The sequence below is a fragment of the Phodopus roborovskii genome, unplaced genomic scaffold (assembly GCF_943737965.1).
Source record: "Phodopus roborovskii unplaced genomic scaffold, PHOROB, whole genome shotgun sequence".
Classification (NCBI taxonomy): Eukaryota; Metazoa; Chordata; class Mammalia; order Rodentia; family Cricetidae; genus Phodopus; species Phodopus roborovskii.
In genome coordinates, this window is record NW_026126511.1 from 55,888,464 (window position 1) to 55,907,167 (window position 18,704).

General features: G+C 34.7%; 1 protein-coding gene across 1 annotated transcript in view; it reads right to left on the reverse strand.

Moving 5' to 3' along the window:
• Zmym2 (zinc finger MYM-type containing 2) overlaps positions 1-18,704 on the reverse strand; it is an 80,794-nt gene that overhangs the window by 20,803 nt on the left and 41,287 nt on the right. The window contains 5 exon segments of the mRNA XM_051195622.1: positions 5,023-5,057; positions 5,784-5,949; positions 9,933-10,105; positions 13,458-13,608; positions 15,586-15,702. Coding sequence (XP_051051579.1) covers positions 5,023-5,057; positions 5,784-5,949; positions 9,933-10,105; positions 13,458-13,608; positions 15,586-15,702 — 642 coding nt within the window.

Sequence of the window (18,704 nt, forward strand, 5' to 3'; positions counted from 1 at the left end):
ACCAAATCCAGATCTTCTTAAAGATCAGTAAGTGCTTTTAACTGCTGAGCCCCTAAATTATGTTTTTAACATTTGTATTTTCTGTTACAAAAATTCAAAGCCTCCAGATTTTTTTTGGCCTAAACCAATACTTTCCCATCAATTGGTTATCATTAATTTGATGCTGTCCCAGGCTGTGTTAATGTAATATTAATGACCAGTTGTCCATCATGGTAGTTTCTTTGTTGACACTAAGCTTTACATCTTCCTCCTACAGTATGCCTGGAAAGTTTGTGGTCTGCTATGATAGTTTAAAAAACAAAAGAAAGAAAGACTTTATATCCTGGTACATGCTAGGCCAGTGCACTTCTAATACTTAAAAACAACAATCTTTTTTTTTTTTTTTTTTTAAATCAGGGTTTTCTAGGCTAGGCTTGAGCTTTGAACTTAACTCTGTAGACTACTTGGTCATAAAGGATCCTTCTGCCTCCAACTGCAGAGTACCTGAGATTAAAAGTCCATGCCACATCAAGCCTTAATTTTCAATTTTGTTAGACTGACTGACTGGGAGAGAAGTAAAACACATTCTATGCCCCAGAAATTATTAGAACCTGAGGATTCCAACCTAATGAATGGATTAATTCTTCAACAACTCCAAAGTCCAAGTTCTCTATCTCCCTTCTAGCATGATGCAGTGTAGGAGCACTTCCAGAATAGTTTAGACATCCCTATGCTTTTTAGCCAATAACCAATATAATGACATACAGTTCTATTTTTTTCTAAGTATTCACAGATTCTGAGCACTGTCATTAGGAGTTTGTAAAGTTGTTTTAGGCATCAATACAATGGCAAGGCTACACAAAATGAATTATTTAAAACTAGGTATTCTGAAAATTATTAGTAAGTTTGCCAATGCTCTTGAGAACACCAGATAATCCTGTCAGGTCTACAAACATATTCTTCATATAATTTATCTTGTAAAACAAATTCCAGATTCTTCCAGTGTCCTGATCTACATAACTTGGCCCCTTCAAGTTCAACTTTTTCAACATATCAAATGGGCAAGCAACCATTTCATTGTTGTGCTGTAAGCAGAAAGTGTCCCAACAATGGCTATGCATTACACTTTCTGTAAATAAGTCATAATCTTGCAAATCCACAATTTTGCTTTGTTATGTCAGTTCTTGTAGTAGCCTCTTCCTTTCTTTCTCTAGTTGTGTTATGGTTTATTTACTTTTGAAACAGGATTTCACTCTATAGTTCTGGTTGTTCTAGACTAACTCTGTATACACCAAGCTGGCCTCAAAATCACAGACATCTACCACCATCTACAACTGAGTTACTAATTTTAAATCCACACAAACCATACTCAAGCTTAATGGTTTAACTAATACAGATTATCTTTCTTGTAGGCAAAAAACAAGAAATAGCACTTCAGCACCACATTTGTGGGCCCATATAAGCAGCAAAGTCCTTAATAAAAATGTAAAAACACAGTATAATGCAATAAATAAATAAATAAATAAATAAATAAATAAATAAAACACATTTCCAATTTCCATAATGAACATGAAAACACTAAAATCACAGCACTGTTTTCATTTACAAGAAGTATGTACCTCAGATGACTCGAACACTCTGTGTGGTAAAGATACTTCTTAATAAGTACCAATTTAGATTTGGTAAGTTTGGGGGAGTGAATTTATAAAGACAACATCTACAAATAATGAAGACTGGCAATGCTCTAAAAACTTTATCTGAGAAAAAAAAAATCTTCTGGAAAGAAAGTATATGTACTAAGAACCAAACCCAGGGCTTTGCAAGGGCTAGGAAAGTAGTTCTTAAGTGAACTGTATCCCAACCCCTTCTGTCAATTTTCCTTTATAATTAATGAATCAAGACTCCTACGAGACAGAAAAAAATTATCAGGCAGAACATGAGGCCACTTCCAAACTTGTTCTAGAAGGGGTGTGTGTGTGTGTGTGTGTGTGTGTGTGTGTGTGTGTGTGTGTGTATATGTGTATGTATGTATGTATGTATGTATGTATGTATTTTCAAACTTAATCTAGGTATGTGTGTGACTGACTCAGCCAGACAATGGTGGCACACACCTTCAATCCCAGCACTCAGGAGACAAGTAGATCTCTATGAGCCAGTCTGGTGTAGGTTCCAGGACAGACTTCAATACTACACAGAGAAACCCACTCTCCAAAAAGAGCGGGGGGGTGGGGGAGTTCTCATTTGTTACAAATAATATATACGGTCATAAAGGGTGGTACTAAGATAAACTTAGTCTAGATTCAATGGATTCCAAGCTACAAACTAATCAGAAATACAGACTCCAGAACAAGAACTTGATTCTTATCTGCTCTGTAACCTCAGGCAAATCAATTTATACCTCAATCTCTGCAAATATATAATCAAGAAAAAACTTAGCAGAGAGTATCTACTATTAGAAGGTACTATGTTAACTTTGGAAAATACTGTGATATCCCCCTGTGCTGGCTAGTTTTATGTCACCATGACACAGGCTACCATAATCTGAAGGAAGGAACCTTAACTGAGAAAATAAATGCCTAAGATGGGGCTGCAGGCAAGCATGAATGGTATTTCCTTAAATAGTGATTGATGGTGGAAGGGTCCAATCCACTACAGGTAGAACACTCCAAGGCTGGTAGTCCTGGGTTCTATAAGAAAGCAGACTGAACAAGCCATAAGGAGCAAGCCAGTAAGCAGCTCCTGCCTTCAAGTTCCTGCCCTGTTTGAACCCCTGTGCTCATTGCTTTTGAGGATGAACTGTGAATGAAATAGACCCTTTCTCCTCACCAAGTTGCTTTTGATCATGGTGTTTCATCACAGTAGTAGTAACCCTAATGAGGATACCCTCCCAATAATCCAAAATCACAAACAATTACTTCATGCTATACCTCTCCCTATTCTGTAAACATGACATGATGTCAATTAACTATGCCATAATGTAAGCCTACAAATGACTCCCAACTTTTTAGAATGTTTGTCTGCTAATCAACAGGTATGATCTATAGCTATTTACGCTGATACTAAAGGACCCAATATTTGTATTTGTAATAAAAATTACAAACTTCCTGCATAAAATTCTCAAAAAATAAATGTTAATTTTTTTTTTTTTTTAAACAAAGCCATTAGCCATCCTGTTGGGAAAATAATCTGTGCAAAAACTACATAAAGCAACACATTTTTCATGCTCCATACAAGAGCTAGGTCTTTCTATCACTGTTTCACAGCTGAAAACAGTAAGGATTTAGAAGTATATAATCAGGCAAGGAAGTAAAGAGTTATGCAGTTAGAATGCAAACATTTTCATCTTATATCAAAGCCTGTATTCTAACTACCATATATACCATCTACATAACTGGAACTAAAAAACTACCATGTGTTTCATACCCACTATGTGAAAAGCCAGACAGATGAAGCACATACTCAAAATCTCAGAGGTTAAAACAGGAAGATGACAGTAAGTTCCAGGCCAACCAAGGGCAGAATAATGACACCCCATTTCTAAAAGCAAAACAAACTTGAAGAGGGTATCATATTCAACCTTATTTTATAAATAGAAAACTAAAAGATAGTGAAATATTTGCTTAAAATAATCCAGCTAGACCGCGTGGTTGGTGGCACACACATTCAGTCCCAGAACTTGGGAAGCAGAGGCAGGCAGATCTCCCTGAGTTTGAGGCCAGCTAGGTCTACAGAGTGAGTTCTAGGACAGAGAATCCCTGTCACCAAAAAACCCAAAAAACAAACAAACAAATAAATAAGTAAATAATCCAGCTAATGGTGACATTCGCCTTTAATCTCAACACTCAGGAGGCTGAGACAAGCAGATTTCTGTTTAAGAGACCAGCCTGGCCTACATGCCAAGCCCTAAGCTAGCCAGAGATACAGAGTATGACCCTGTCTCAAAAAAAAAAAAAAAAAAAAAAAAAAAAAAATTGATAAGCTAGTCTTTTGACTATGGATAGAGAGCTAAAAGATCACAATGCAGAGAAAATAGCTTTGTAAGACATAGGTCTTAATAGCCATAATAGCATCCTAACCCAAGGATATAAAGATTGTATGTTTCTTGGTTATAATCTTCTCTGCTTTTATTAAAACTACCCAGTACCTTTCTAAACCACAATTTCTGAGTTGGAGCCTTGGAGCCTAGATATCACACAATTCTGAAAACCTGCTCTATGATATTTGTTGGAGCTAGAAAATAGTAACTACAGATCATCATCATCATAATTGTTACCAAATTAGGGCTAGTCCAGAGGTTTTTTTATGATGCCAATTAACAATTCCTTGAAGCACAGATCTTCATTTGAACAGGGATGCCAAAACTCCAAAAGAGGCAACATATTGAAGGCAGTCAATGCCTCACTGTTCAAATTTACGTCAAAACATTACTTATGATCTCTAATAATCATTACGTGTAAATGGCCGCTATCAACCTATAAAATTCTTAAAATGATAATTAAGAATTTGCTGCATTACACCAAAGAAAGAAAAAAAGGACTAAACAAAAAAGGACCAGAGCATATCGTGTACATATCTTTCAGGTTTAAAAGACTCAGTGATCCAGACATCTAAGAGATCTTTAAATCACTTTTAGCTTCACTTCCCTTACTCTCTCAAAGATCTGTATCAGTTTGGACCTGAAGTACTCATGCACTCTGTCCTCTGCTGTTCCTCTTAGCAACATTTTACTGACTGTTAACCAATGACACATCCAAAGACATGACTCTCTCCAAAGACAGAGAAAAAGCAATCATCTCAAAGTCACTGCTATGTCAATTCAAAAACCATATATTATCTTCCCCATGTGTATAGAAGCTATCATCAATTCACTTTTACATTCCTGTTTTGTCTGACAGCTTCTGGTACTAAAGTACTTGATAGTAAGTAAATTGAATGTTTCCACTGTTTCAACAAAATAAAAAACTTTCATGACGGTCATATTAACTCAGCCTAATTATTTTTCACTCAAACCACATCACACCACTAAACTGAGAAAATACTCACTGTCATTTTGGTTCGGGACGTCTGACAGCCCTGATCTAAAAAACATAAACATTTAAAATAAGACAAATACACTTTCTTGACATTTTCTAAATCCCTGTTTATCATTGAATTTTACCAATTTTGAAAAACTATTTTTAAGAAAGAATAACAAATTTAAGCAGACAGTATAAAACTATGGAGGTAAATGAGTAATTAACTGGTTTTCCCCTTTGTCCTTTCTGAACACACAGAGTACTTTGGGGTAACACTATATTCTAAGAATTAATGCTTAAATAAAATAAAAGGCCACAACTTATAAAAAGTTTTGTTATTTCTTCCAGGCCACAACTAGTACATAATCTAAGAAAGCTTCTTATTTGAAGTTAGATTTCACAGGATAGATTATTTTTAAACTGTTCTTTTAATTCTGTTTGATTTCTCTCTAACAATGTGCAATATTTTTCAGCGAACAGGTTTTTAAGAGGGAATAAAATAAGCAATATATCTAAAACACATTATCATACAGGGGACTTGAACCTAGGGAAAGTATGGTGTTTAATTTATTTCAGTTATTTTCCATATAGATATAAACTATGAGAGGCCTGACTTTTTTCATGGAGAGGATTACTAGAGTCATATTTAACCTATGGTCCTCACTTTTAGCATTGTGCTGTGCCCCAATCTTAATAGTTATCTTCAACTCAACTACTTAGTATCAATGGTTGAGATTTAAAACTGGGAAAATAAAGAATATAAAGAGTTTAAATGGCCACATTACATACCATAATGTAGGTTTTCAGGTCCTTTTTGAGTTGTCATGTTGGGCTCATTTTGCTGACAGTAGAAACGTAGTAAGCAGTGTTGATCACAGAAATGTTTCATTTCCCCACGCCACTGCACTCGCTCTTTAAGAGTGCCTTGAGATTTACAGCAGTCACACCTTGCAGCCTTAATAAAAAAGGAAAGTATTCAGACATTTCAAATGAAAAGATTTAACATACCATACACATTAGCTGACAAAAATGATGAGAAAGTGCTGAAATTGTATAAAGGAAAAATAAAACGGGAAGTCATACATGAAAACCAAATGTATAATACATACTGACAAAATCCAATCCTGTATTACCAAAGTCAAAAAGAAAAAATAATGGCTGGAGAGATGGCTCAGCACTTTCTTGTATTTGCGGTGCAATCATTAGGATTGGGGTTCTGATTCTAGCACCCCTAAAAGCAACTGAGTTTCCCATAAACATCCATAAACCCACTTCTCAAGAATCTCATACCTTCCTATGGTATTCATCATATGCAGGCATGTGCACCTGTATACACACACAAACCATTTTTTTTTAAGAGAAAATAATTAAATGAACCTGATTAGGCAAAATTGATAGAATTTACTTGAAAATAATTTTGAAAATGAACATGGTGGTGCATACCTACTACTCCAACAGTCAGCAGGCTAAGGCAGGGAACTGGCGAATTTGAGGCCACCCTGAGCTACACAGCATGACTAGGCTACATAGTAAGTTCCTGATTCAAAAAATAAACAAAAAAAACTTAAAGCAAATAGCATAAGACAATTTTTGAGGGCCATAATCATAACAAGAAATCTCTAGCAATTATATAATCTTGACCAGTTCCTATAATAAGCATATTTCTATGCTTAACTAGACACCAGATTTTCTTTCAATTTAAAGAAAATGAAGCTGGGCATTGGTAATACACGCCTTTAGTACCAAGACTCAGGAGGCACAGGAAAGCGGATCTCTATGAGTTCAAAGCCAGTCTGGTCTACAGAGCTAGTTCCAGGAGGGCTCCAAAGCAATACAGAGAAACCCTGTCTCAAAAAACCAAAATTTAAAAAAAAAAAACTATATTGGTGCAAAAGAAACAACAATTTGGGCTGGGAATTTTAAACATACATTTATATTTTTATGTATGGGTGTGTGTCTATGTGATTGTAACTAGGAGCAAACACATCTTTACTCATCAAAACAGGAACCATTACAATTATCACCGTTGGGGGAAATGAGAAATGTTTATGCTTTGGGATTTGATGAACTCTTAGAAAGCACTTTCCCTTCAAAAAGTTGTCACAGTGCTTGAAAACTAGTACCTCATTGGCAAGAGGTCAGGATAGTAACCTGCCTCATCTTTTGAAGCATTAGTGGTACAACAAGTAGTGGTGGGTGTTGTGGTCCTTCTGTTGACCAATACCAGATACAGAAGTTGGCAGTTCTCAGTGCATCTCATGGGTTTTCTGAGCACATTTCTCTAGGGTTCAGAACACTACAGTGAGTCAGGCAAGACAGCAGACAACCCAACAATGATCATGGCTATTTTTCAGTGAATGTTTGACCTTGGGAATTGCTTTAGAGGTGGTTCTCAGGACAGCACTAAACTGCCAACTGCCAGTTGTATACAATCCATATTTTTAAAACCTTAACTTATATATTTATGTATGTCCCTGTGTGTTTATATGCCACTTGTATGTAGCTGCCATCGCTGAAGCCAGAAGAGGGTGTCATACTCCCAGGAGTTAAAGTTACAGATATTTATGAGCCACCTGATTTAGACGCTAGGAAATGAACTCAGGTCCTTTGGAAGAGCAGCAAGGGCTCTTAACTATGAAGCCAACTCTCCAGCCACTACAATTCAGAAATGGTTTGTTGCCAGGCAGTGGTTGTACACACCTTTAATCCCAGCACTCAGGAGGTGAAGGCAGGTATATCTTTTTGGGTAAAGCTAGCCTGGTCTACAAAGCATGCTCCAGGACACCCAGAGCTACCTAGAGACACCCTGTCTCAATAAAATAAAACACAATTTCAGCTTATGAGGCAGCCACTTTTCTCAGTACCACCATTCCAACTTGTCTCAAATGCCTAATGTCCCTTGACTACTTTTCATGTAGTTGTAAGGGGATCAGCTTTACTTTCATAAAGTCACTGTCAACTTACAATGACTGATTCCTATCCTCCCTATTTTCAAAGCTAAAGAGTCTCCTTTGCAATATCTCTTAAACAATCACAATGCACACTGAACAGTTTCCTAGCAGCTCCTGGGCCAAACACCTTCTTGAAGATTTTCAAGTTACCTCTGTCACTTTATGACTCACTTTGAATTTGAGTAAGAAAATCACTCAAAACTGCTTAATGTCTAACATACTTTCCATAGTATAAGTAACAAGTAGTAAATCACTAGCAAAACAAAAACAGAAAATGAAAATGAGCACTAAAATGAGAAATATAACTATATTTATTATATAAGAACATATTTCAATCTAAAACAACAAACTTCAACAATTTGTACCAGCAAATATGAAATATGCAGAGATCTTACACATTCTGAAATGTACTACTTCATGAACTGTCAGGACTGAGCACTACATACAATTAATATGTGTGAGGCCTTAGATTCAGCCCCCAGCACTATGAAAACTAAAGTAACAAAAGGGACATAACACAACAGTGTGGGTTTTTACTAAACAGCACATCTTTCCTGGCAACCAAAGAACATAGAAACTACAAGATTTCTCTATTTTCATTATAAGTAATACAAAGAACATGAATATTCAAAAGAGGTGGGGAGGAGCACACAAGAGGAAAAAAGAATAGACACAGAGAGGATAGCTAATCCAAAAAATGAATTTATTCTACAAACAAAAAGCAAAATCTCCAAAAAAAAATAAAATTTAGGCTCCCAATTAGGCAGAAACTTAAACAGTAAAATAATTATAAAGAAATTATTATTGCCAGGTGATAGTGGAGCATGCCTCTTATCCCAACACTCCAGAGGCAGAGGAAGGCAGAATTCTGTGAGTTCAAGGCCAGCCTGGTCTACAGAGCGAGTTCCAGGACAGGTTCCAAAACAATACGGAGAAACCCTACCCCCCCCCAAAAAAAAACCTAAATAAATAAGTAAATAAATAGTAAAACCTAAGATGAAGGCAACAGTGTATTTGTGTGTGTTAAGCAAAAAATAAGCATTAATATGATCAAAGTAACAATTGGGGGAGGGGAAATTTCTTAATATACAACACAACAAAGCATGACTTTAAAATATGAAAATGTGAGGAATGTTACAATGTGTGTCCATGCTATATTTCTAAACTTTGTATTTTGAATGAACTAAGTCAGATTCTTCAAACTTCATCTATCTCACAATTTAGGGAGTCATGATATCTATCATCACATGCTTTAAAACTATTCATAATGAAGCTTTTACCAGTGAGGTACTTTTCCATGTTATCAACATAAAAATTCATAACTTTTCTTGTGTAGTATCTAACTTTTCCTTGGGTAACATCTGATGATACAAACTTCAAATTTATCTTTATTTTCTCATCTAAAAACGTAAGTTGCCAGGATTGGTGGTACACAATTAAGCCCAGCAGTCAAGAAGCAAAGATTGTGATATCAAGGTCAGCCAGTGCTACACAGTGAAAATCTGTCTCCAAAAAAAAAGTAGTTAATGCAATGGGCCAAAGGACATTGTTGTATTGACTTTTAAGCCTTTTATAAGATTCATTGCACCATTGTTCCACACCTGTTCCACAAAGAGACATTTACCTGTGAACTCACACACATAAAAGCAAAGACTTACAAAACATTAGCCAAATACTTCAAGCTACAACAGTCAATAAAATAAAAATCAGAGAACTATCCATTTTATAAAGCTACCACTGAAAATACATAAGTAACCTATTGGTTGAATTCTAAATTCTAAAGAAAAATAATAATAATTCCACTTCAACTTACAAAAACAAGCAGAAAAGACAAAAACCATCTTAATGAACAGCAGAATCAGGGTTAGGTATAAAGTATTCAAGTTTAAAAGCCAAGTTTAATAAGAGTTACTGACTCAATAATCGCTACCAAGAATTTTAAGACTACCCAAAGTAGTTGTTGCAATCAGAGTATGTTATTACTTGCCTTGTAGTACCACTCCTGAAATTTTTTACAGCAGTCTTCACTGCAGAAGTCTCTCACAACCCCATCAAGCTCTTTAGTGGCTCCCTTTTTACACAGCTGAGAACAATAGTTGCATGTAACGCATCTTAATCCTAATCTTCTTGCAAAATCTTGTTTGTATAATAGCTTGCAGCCTGAAAAATGTTACATTTTTTTAAAGAACACATAAAAAGACAAACTTTAAAATCAAACAGATCTTATAAAACTAGTTATTAGTTTCAGAAAATGCCCAATATATCCACATATAAAGTCCACTTTCCCTTCTGATTAAAAACTTACATGTCTTATGTATATGTTCAGGTGCGTGTGCAGGCCAGAGCTTCAAGACAGTTGTCTTCCTCAATTGCTCTCCACCTTATTTTTTAGGCAAAGTCTCTCTTTGAACCTAAAGCTAGACTGGCTAGCCAACAAGCCCCCAAAGGTTATCTCCTGTCTCTGCCACTCCCAATGCTGGGATTACAGATCACCATACACGACTTTTACATGGATAATAGAGAACAAACACAGGTATTCAAGCTTCATGTTTGCACAGCAAGCACTTTACTAATGGAACATTTTCCCCAGGCCCTATGAAATACTAACTCTAATGAGATCACACCAACCTCTAAAAACATGAACGGAACATGAATTATTATATTAAAAAAACATGCAAACAATACTATTAAGACATTAAAATCTGGTAGTACTTCAGAACTATTTTCTTTGTTCTATTTAAATAAAATCACAAGGATACAACAAATGAGTATGCTAGAAAAATGAACACAGACTGTTGAGAAATTATACCTTAATTAATAGACATTCTTTTTTTATTTTCCTTGTAACAGGGTTTCACTATATAGTCTTAGCTGTCCTGGAACTCTGGCCTCAAACTCACAGGATCTGCCTACCTCTGTCTCCAAATGCTGAGATTAAGGTAAGGGCAAGCACCACCACTGCCTGACTTACAGACGTATTTAGAAGGCATTATACTCAAGCAGTTTAGATTCTTCCTATTAGCCTATTTTCATACAGGAATTCTTCAAGGAAATAGAACTGATTTAATGGCTTATCTAGAAAAAATGCTATCAATTCCTTTAATGAAATACCTCTCTATCTATTGCAAAAATGTGTCAAGTATTTTCACATGTCTAATTTACCATCCATAACCGCTGAAGTTAAACAGGCCTCTATATTCTTACTCATACCATTTCATGTAAGTAGAATAATCTGCTACTAACTATAGAAACCATATCTACCCTTTAACAAGCTCAAATTATAATTGTACAATATACAATGTTATCAACCTAAATGTCTTAAATGCTTTGTGCTATCTATGCATCTTCTGCTGGGTCTCATCATTATCCTGAGCTACAGCTTGGATGGCTTTGAACTTTCAATTCTCCTTCCTCAAACCCCTGAGTGTTAAGACTGCAGGCAACTGCTACCATACCTAACTGTACAGCTTTTAAAATTATAAAGTTTTATAAATCACTGTGTCCCATCCCACAATTAATTACTGTAAGCCATATTTTATTTTTAAAATTGCACTCATTTATTTGTATATGTAAATATGTTTGTGTGTCCTCATCGTGCTACAGCATACACACGGCAGTGAGGACAACTTGAGTCAGTACTTCTTTCCATCACATGGACACTGGGAATCAAACTGACGCCCCAGGCCTAGCACGTCTGACACTGAGCCATGATCAGTACTTGAACAATATTTTAATAATATTTTTTAATATATATCTTTTTTGATTTTTTTGTTTTGTTGTATTTTATTTATTTTTTTGTTTGTTTTTTCTTTTTTTTCTTTTTTTTTTTCCTTTTTGGTTGTTGTTGCTGCTGCTGGTGCTGTCGTGGGGTATCTTTTGGTTTTGGTTTTTTTAAAGGTCTCTGTGTATCCTTGGCAGTCTTGGAACTCAAAATGTAGGTCAGGCTGTCCTGGAACTCACAGGTATCCATCTACCTTAGTCCTGGGATTAAATGTGTGACAGCACACATCTAGACTTTTCAAATTATTTGATATGATTGATGGTAACACTAGGCATTTTGTTACTTATAAGTTGCAGCAGAAAACTAAGTTGAGTAACAGTGTTTTAAAAATGTCATTTAATAATAAAAAATAAAAATTCACATCTATAACAATTTATTACCCATCTGAAAACTTAAGTCTTCCTCCATGAAAATTATGTATCTAATTATCAATTAACTATTTATTTAGTAAAACAACTATTTAATAAAAATCCATTTTAAATTTACAGAAATGTAATTGCTACAAGATCACTGAAATATATATTAATAATTAATACATACAGACAGGAATAAATTAGACTGTTTTGTACAAAAACAGTGATAGGCTAAATCAACTCAGTATTATCATTTTACCTTCTTAAAATTTGTCATTTTCACTATAACTTTGCTCTTAATAATAATAAAGCATCATGGTTTTAGGTAAAATATACCAATTACAACTAAGTAGAAAAGTCTTGCTTTGTTAAGTAACACCTTCTAACATATGTGTTCTAATGCATATGAGAAGTATGTATGGAGATACCAATTAAACAAACTGGTACATATGATTTTTCTGTCATTGACTGATGACATTTAGTATTATTCAACTTTTCTCTTGCCCCAAATTTGCTATAAGAATGCACAGAAAAAAATTAGAAGTGACAAAGAGTCCTCACTAGAAAATAATAGATGGGTGAAAGCCAGCTTAGAGCAAAAATGTTACAACTGGGAATACTCTTAACAAGCACCTCAAGCCCACAGCTACAATCCTGTTTTTCTCTCTAGAGAAGTGAGTTTAAAACTAGAGATCATGTCTATTACCTGATTTCTGATAAGGGACGAGCAAACTTTTAAGCAGAAAGGACATTTGTAAATATATTGTAACAAATGTGCCCAGAAATCCTATACCCTAAATGTACCTACTAAAGTTGTCACTGCACATAATTCCACCCACCTCTCCATCAATGACCCTTATCTATAATGCTTGGGGTCAGATGAATTTCAACTTTGGGGGGGGTGTTTATTTTAAACAGATGCATTTTACTGAGCTCCCTTAACCTAAAAATGCAAAACCTGAAACTTCTAGACTATCATGGCTTTCAGATTTTGAAATCAGTGATGATCAATCTAACCATCTGTAGGTAGGCATCAAGCTTGTAGGGGAAATGGAGCTACACAAAATATTCTTTGCTCTTGAAAATCTGCTTTCAAGCCACAACGTACAAGTTTAGAGATGACATGGTATGACAATGCTTTCTTTTATTTTATCCCAATTTCTACAGATGAAACTTTGAAGCTCATAAGTCTAAAAATACATGTGAAAACAAAAAAAAAAAAAAAAAAAAAAAAACAATTCAGCAGGAATGTTTTGTTCAGCCTTATTAAAATTGTACCTATTCTGGACATCTATAATTACATATTCTTTAAATATTTTGGGAAAAGACATTATATATAGTAAAAATTATGAACAACAAACACTATGTATACACTTGCCTTCACTACAGAAAGGTCTCTTAACGCCAGAGAAATTTACTGTTTCATGAAGCGTCTTCTCCTCTTGGCAGTATTCGCAATATGTAACTATGCAATGCAACTTCTTATAATCATCTGAGCAAGTTTTGCTGCAGAACTGATGCACTTTGTTCTAAATGCACAATAGGAACCTCGGTAAGTATGAGAACCATCTCAAGACCAAGTTTAAAAAATAAACAAGCCACTTTTACAGTAAGTTAAATCACTTATCTATTTAATGCTGATCCTTATAGACACATTACCTACAGGCCACAGACACCTAAGCTAACCAATTCACTAAACATAACTCCACTAAATTCAGCATCATTAACTAGCCTAAAATTACTCTGTGACTAGGTGAACAATCACTAACAAAGTATCAATCTAAAAATGCTAACTGAATTGGAGAAACAAAAAGGAAATAATGAAAAATATTATGTAAGCTACAGAAATATAACATCACATTTTTAGTCAACGCAAGATACTTTTTGTTGAAAACAAACATGTAGATTAAAAGACATTCCCTAAGACATTTTAATAAAAACATTATGTCTAAAGTTTTCAATTTAGTGCTATTCTACAGCATCCATGCAAAACTTGAGATTAGGTTACTTTCCTTAAATTGAAAATGGTTAGTTATTATTTGTCCAGGCTTCAAAGCCGTAACTGTCAGGCCTACTTTTTAAACAGTGAGCCAGGAACTAAAATTCAAAGGAAGGTAACTTTTCTCCCAAGTTATGGCATATGTAGATTTAAAAGTCTAAATCATCAACTTAATACATATTAAAGATATCTGAAGAATAAAATAAGGAAATAAAACAATACAGGAAACAACTCAAGTAGTTAAATAAGTAATCAATAGGAAAAAAAATCACTGGGGAGGATACAGAGACTCATACAAAAGCAGAAGTGAGCGTGAGCATACATGCACATACACATATCCACACAAACACACACATACAAAAGAAAACAAAGAAATTGTAACTGCTAATCATGGACTGAAAAAAAGGGCCTAAACTCAGTCTCCTGAGGGAGATTCTCACTTAATAAGGCCAGTATCTCTTAATGGTATCTAACACTAAAGTTCTGTGTAAACAGAAGCAATACTATGTCACTACAAAATCTTGGTAACAATGATTTTCATCTAAAATTATCCAATTTCAGTTTATTATAGGGCACATATTTCCTATATGATACTATTTGTATGCTTGCAGGTGAATTGCTTTATTTTCTCATGCTAGGAATTCAGTATTATTTCTGCTATTAGGTAGGTAGTTGTTAGTCTAAAACTCATGACAGGATGCCATCAAAGAGTCTCAAAATAATGACTTGTTTAATTATTGGAGACGACACCAAACAAAATAATAAACTACAGAATCTTACACACACTAAAAAACATCTTCCTCAGATTTCCAAATTGTTTAGTAATCATAGAGTAACTCTTTGAGCATTACACTTTAAGTGATATCTTTTAAGTATATATTTCCTGCTCTACACTCCACCCACCCAATCCACCTTTTAAAAAAAAAAAAGTTTAAAGAAGAGCCAAAAGTAAACACTGTTCAACATAGCAATGAACAGCCTGGGTCATCTATCCATTACTGTCCTCTTATGGAAACAAACTCACTGCTCAGAGGTGCCAATAACAAAAGAAAGAACATGACCAAGTAAATTAGAACAAAAAAAAGGTTAAGAGTGCTAAGGAAAAACTTAACTAGATTCACAGGCTTCTACTATTCTCTTATTAAAATATAAGATTAAATAACAGCACAGTATCTGACTTACAAATTCTAATTCTACAAATATCGAGCAGTAAGCTATTTATAGTTGACAGATAATGATAATGAGAAAATAGTAAAATAGTCAACAGATACTCTAGATGTATGAAAAGACTTTATATTCTATTACAAGTGTTATTATTTATTGTGCATATGATTTCAATAAATTGCTCCACCTAAAATCGATCCTGATTTCATTTCCACACAAGTACACACACCAACACAAAATATGGAAATTCATTATCCAATAAGAAAGGTTTCCAAACAGAAATGTCAGTTATTAGATTCTCATCACAGCATTAGGTAACACATAAAAAGAAAATAAGACTTGCCTCCCATTCCAAGATTTCTGGTTTTGAACAAAAGGAATTTTTACAGTAGTTGCATTTCAATTGAATATCACTGGGTGCTACAAATTGGCCATTTGGAGATGATTGCATGCTTAGAGCCTGAAATAAAGAACAAAATATACTTAGTCTATGTCTATATTTAGAATTTCTACCTTTAAGTTCTATCAAATGTCTACTAGATGCAGAAAGCAATAGTTTCTTTGCTAATTATTTCTTTACTACATGAACCAATTCTTAATTTTGCTTTTGTTTGTTTGTTTGTTTGTTTGTTTTTTATTTTTGGTTTTTCTTTTTTTTTTTCTCTTATTTTTGGTTTTTCAAGACAGGGTTTTGGAGCCTGTCCTGGAACTTGCTCTATAGACCAAGCTGGCCTGGAATTCACAGAGATCCCCCTGCCTTTGCCTCTGAAATGCTGGGACTAAAAGGCGTGTACCACCAACGCCTGGCTCTTAATTTTGCTTTTAAAATACATTGTGTCAAAGGGCTGGATATAGCTCAGTGGTGGGATTTACAAGTGCAAGGCCCTAGCTTCAATGTCCAGTACTGAAAGAAAATATTTTTTAAAAAAGTACTATCAGCCTTACAAATTGAAATGTTTACCAAGAACTACCTAAAATATGAAAAGGAAAAACTACAACTCAATTACTTCAGTTGAAGAAAATGATCATAGTAAGGTTAGTTGTTGACGTTCCGAAATACAGATAAAAGCAAAGAAGAGAGATGAGAAAGGAGGGAGGGAATCAGGGGAAAGGCAGGAAGGAGACAAAAAACCTATATTGATCTCCCCAAGGATCAAATAGTAAATTATGAATGACTCACCCACTACTTCACTCCCATAATTCTCACACCAAGTCCTCATCAAGAAAGAAAGCACGTTTTACCTTTCAAAAAGGTAATAAAGCCAGGCAGTGGTGGTGCATGCCTTTAATTCCAGCACTTGGGAGGCAGGCAGATCTGTCAGTTCAAAGCTAGTCTACAAAGCAAGTTCTAGGACAGCTAGGACTATACAGAGAAATCCTATCTCAGAAGGGGGGAAAAAGTAATCAATTATTCTACAGAGTTACGCAGAGAAAAACTAAAAGCTGGTATTCTTATCAGGAATAATTAACAGAATAAGATAAAATACATAAACATACATAGATTTGATTTTTAAATGACTTTTTTATGTAAGAAGTTTCTATATAGATGTCCTTGAACTAGCTATGCCGAACTGCCTCCTGAGTGCTAGGATTAAAGAGGTAAGCAATAACCACGCGAAGCTGTTTTTTCCTGAATCTTAACCTGAGTACTTGGTATTTACCATTCTTTTGAAGTATATCCTGTATCATATATATGGGTTAAACATAAATATTCCTAAGTACCACATAGTACAATAAAATTAAAGTTTGTTGAAAACAGAAAAAAAAATTGAAAAAGACAGATTTACTATCAGATGACTAAAAAATGTTATAGGTCTTCTGGACTACCTCATCCAGCTTCATCTTGTCAAGCTTAAAGGACCTTTCAGTCACAAACTTGCAAAAGTCATATTGGATTTCCTAAGTTCCTAAACTGTGAAAATTAGCAAATTTTGCTTATAAGCTACTTTCTTATAACAGCTTACAGAGAAAAAAAGAGTAGTATTCTATTGTCTTGTTTTTTTAAAAAAAAAAAAAAAAAAAAAGATGTATTCATTTTTATGTGCTTTGGTGAGTTGCCTGCATATGTATCTGTATGAGGTGCCAGATCCCTGGGAACTGGTGTTACAGACAACTGTGAGTAGCCATGTGAGTGCTAGGAACTGAACTCATGCATATCTTCTGGAAGAGTACCCTGGGCTCTTAACCAATCATCTCTCCAGTCATATTATCTTGCTTTTAAAAGAAAAATATCCTAATACAGATAAAAAGTTCAAATTATATACCTTGCTTGAGAGATCAAAAATATTGCCTATTTTCCAACTTTGTCTTATTTGTACATAAATGAGACTAGATAAGGATGGATATTTATATCCTTATCTAGATGTGTTACTCAAAGTTGTTTCTTATAAATGTTTAATGTACATATACACAGCCTCATCAAAACAGCCAAGACAAGCTTTAAGTATATGGAAAAAGTAGTGAAGCTGGCCATAGTGGCTTAACCCTGCAATCCCAGCACTTCAAAGTTTGAGAAAGGGAAATGACTTCCAGTCCTAGGCCAGCCTGAACTATAGTTTTAAACACTTTCAAAACCAAGAGTGGAGAATAAAGTAGTCAGACATTATCTTTTACCTGTCACATACACTTAACATCAGACAGGTTAAAGGTAGTTTTAATAACTGACAAGCAACAGGCCATCATCACTATCCTTCTCTTCACAAATTAATTATTCCTTTATGTCTAGTTTAAGAAAAACCAAAAAGGGCTGGAGAGAAGGCTCAGCTCTTCCAGAGGTCCTGAGTTCAACTCCTAAAAACCACATGGTGGCTCACAACCATCTGTATTGAGTTCTGGTACCCTCTTCTGGCCTGCAGGCAGACCACTGTATATATAATGAATAAATAAATCTTTAAAAAAAAAAAAGAAAAAGAAAAACCAACAACATAAAACATTATGAACCACTCACTATAAGAACTTATCTATCAATGGCCATGAATCTATCAATGGACATGATTTCAACTCAACAAGTTTATAGTCTTGAACAAGTTTATTCTCTAACTTCAATGAGGGTATAACTCAAGAAAACAATATTCACTTGACAACTCAATATAAATGGTAGTAACTGTTGTAGTAACTACTGTAGCATATTTAAAAACCTATAGCTTCAGTTTAAATAAATCAACATAGAGCACAGTACCTGGAATAAAGTAGAACTGTTGGATGAATTAACTCATGAATCATGGTTTTCTGCACTAGTTTGAGCCTTCAAAGGCTTGATTTTCACATACAACAAACCAACTAGTACTACCTAATGCTTAAGTCCCCTCTAAACTATTCCTTCAGAGTGGTCAACCAAGTCAAGTCTCAACATTTTCTAAAACATTATCTTCTGAGATTATACATGCTCCAACTTTGAAGAACTATGTCAGACAGCTCATATCATTTACCAAATCAAAAATGCCACCCTGAAATGTATCCCAT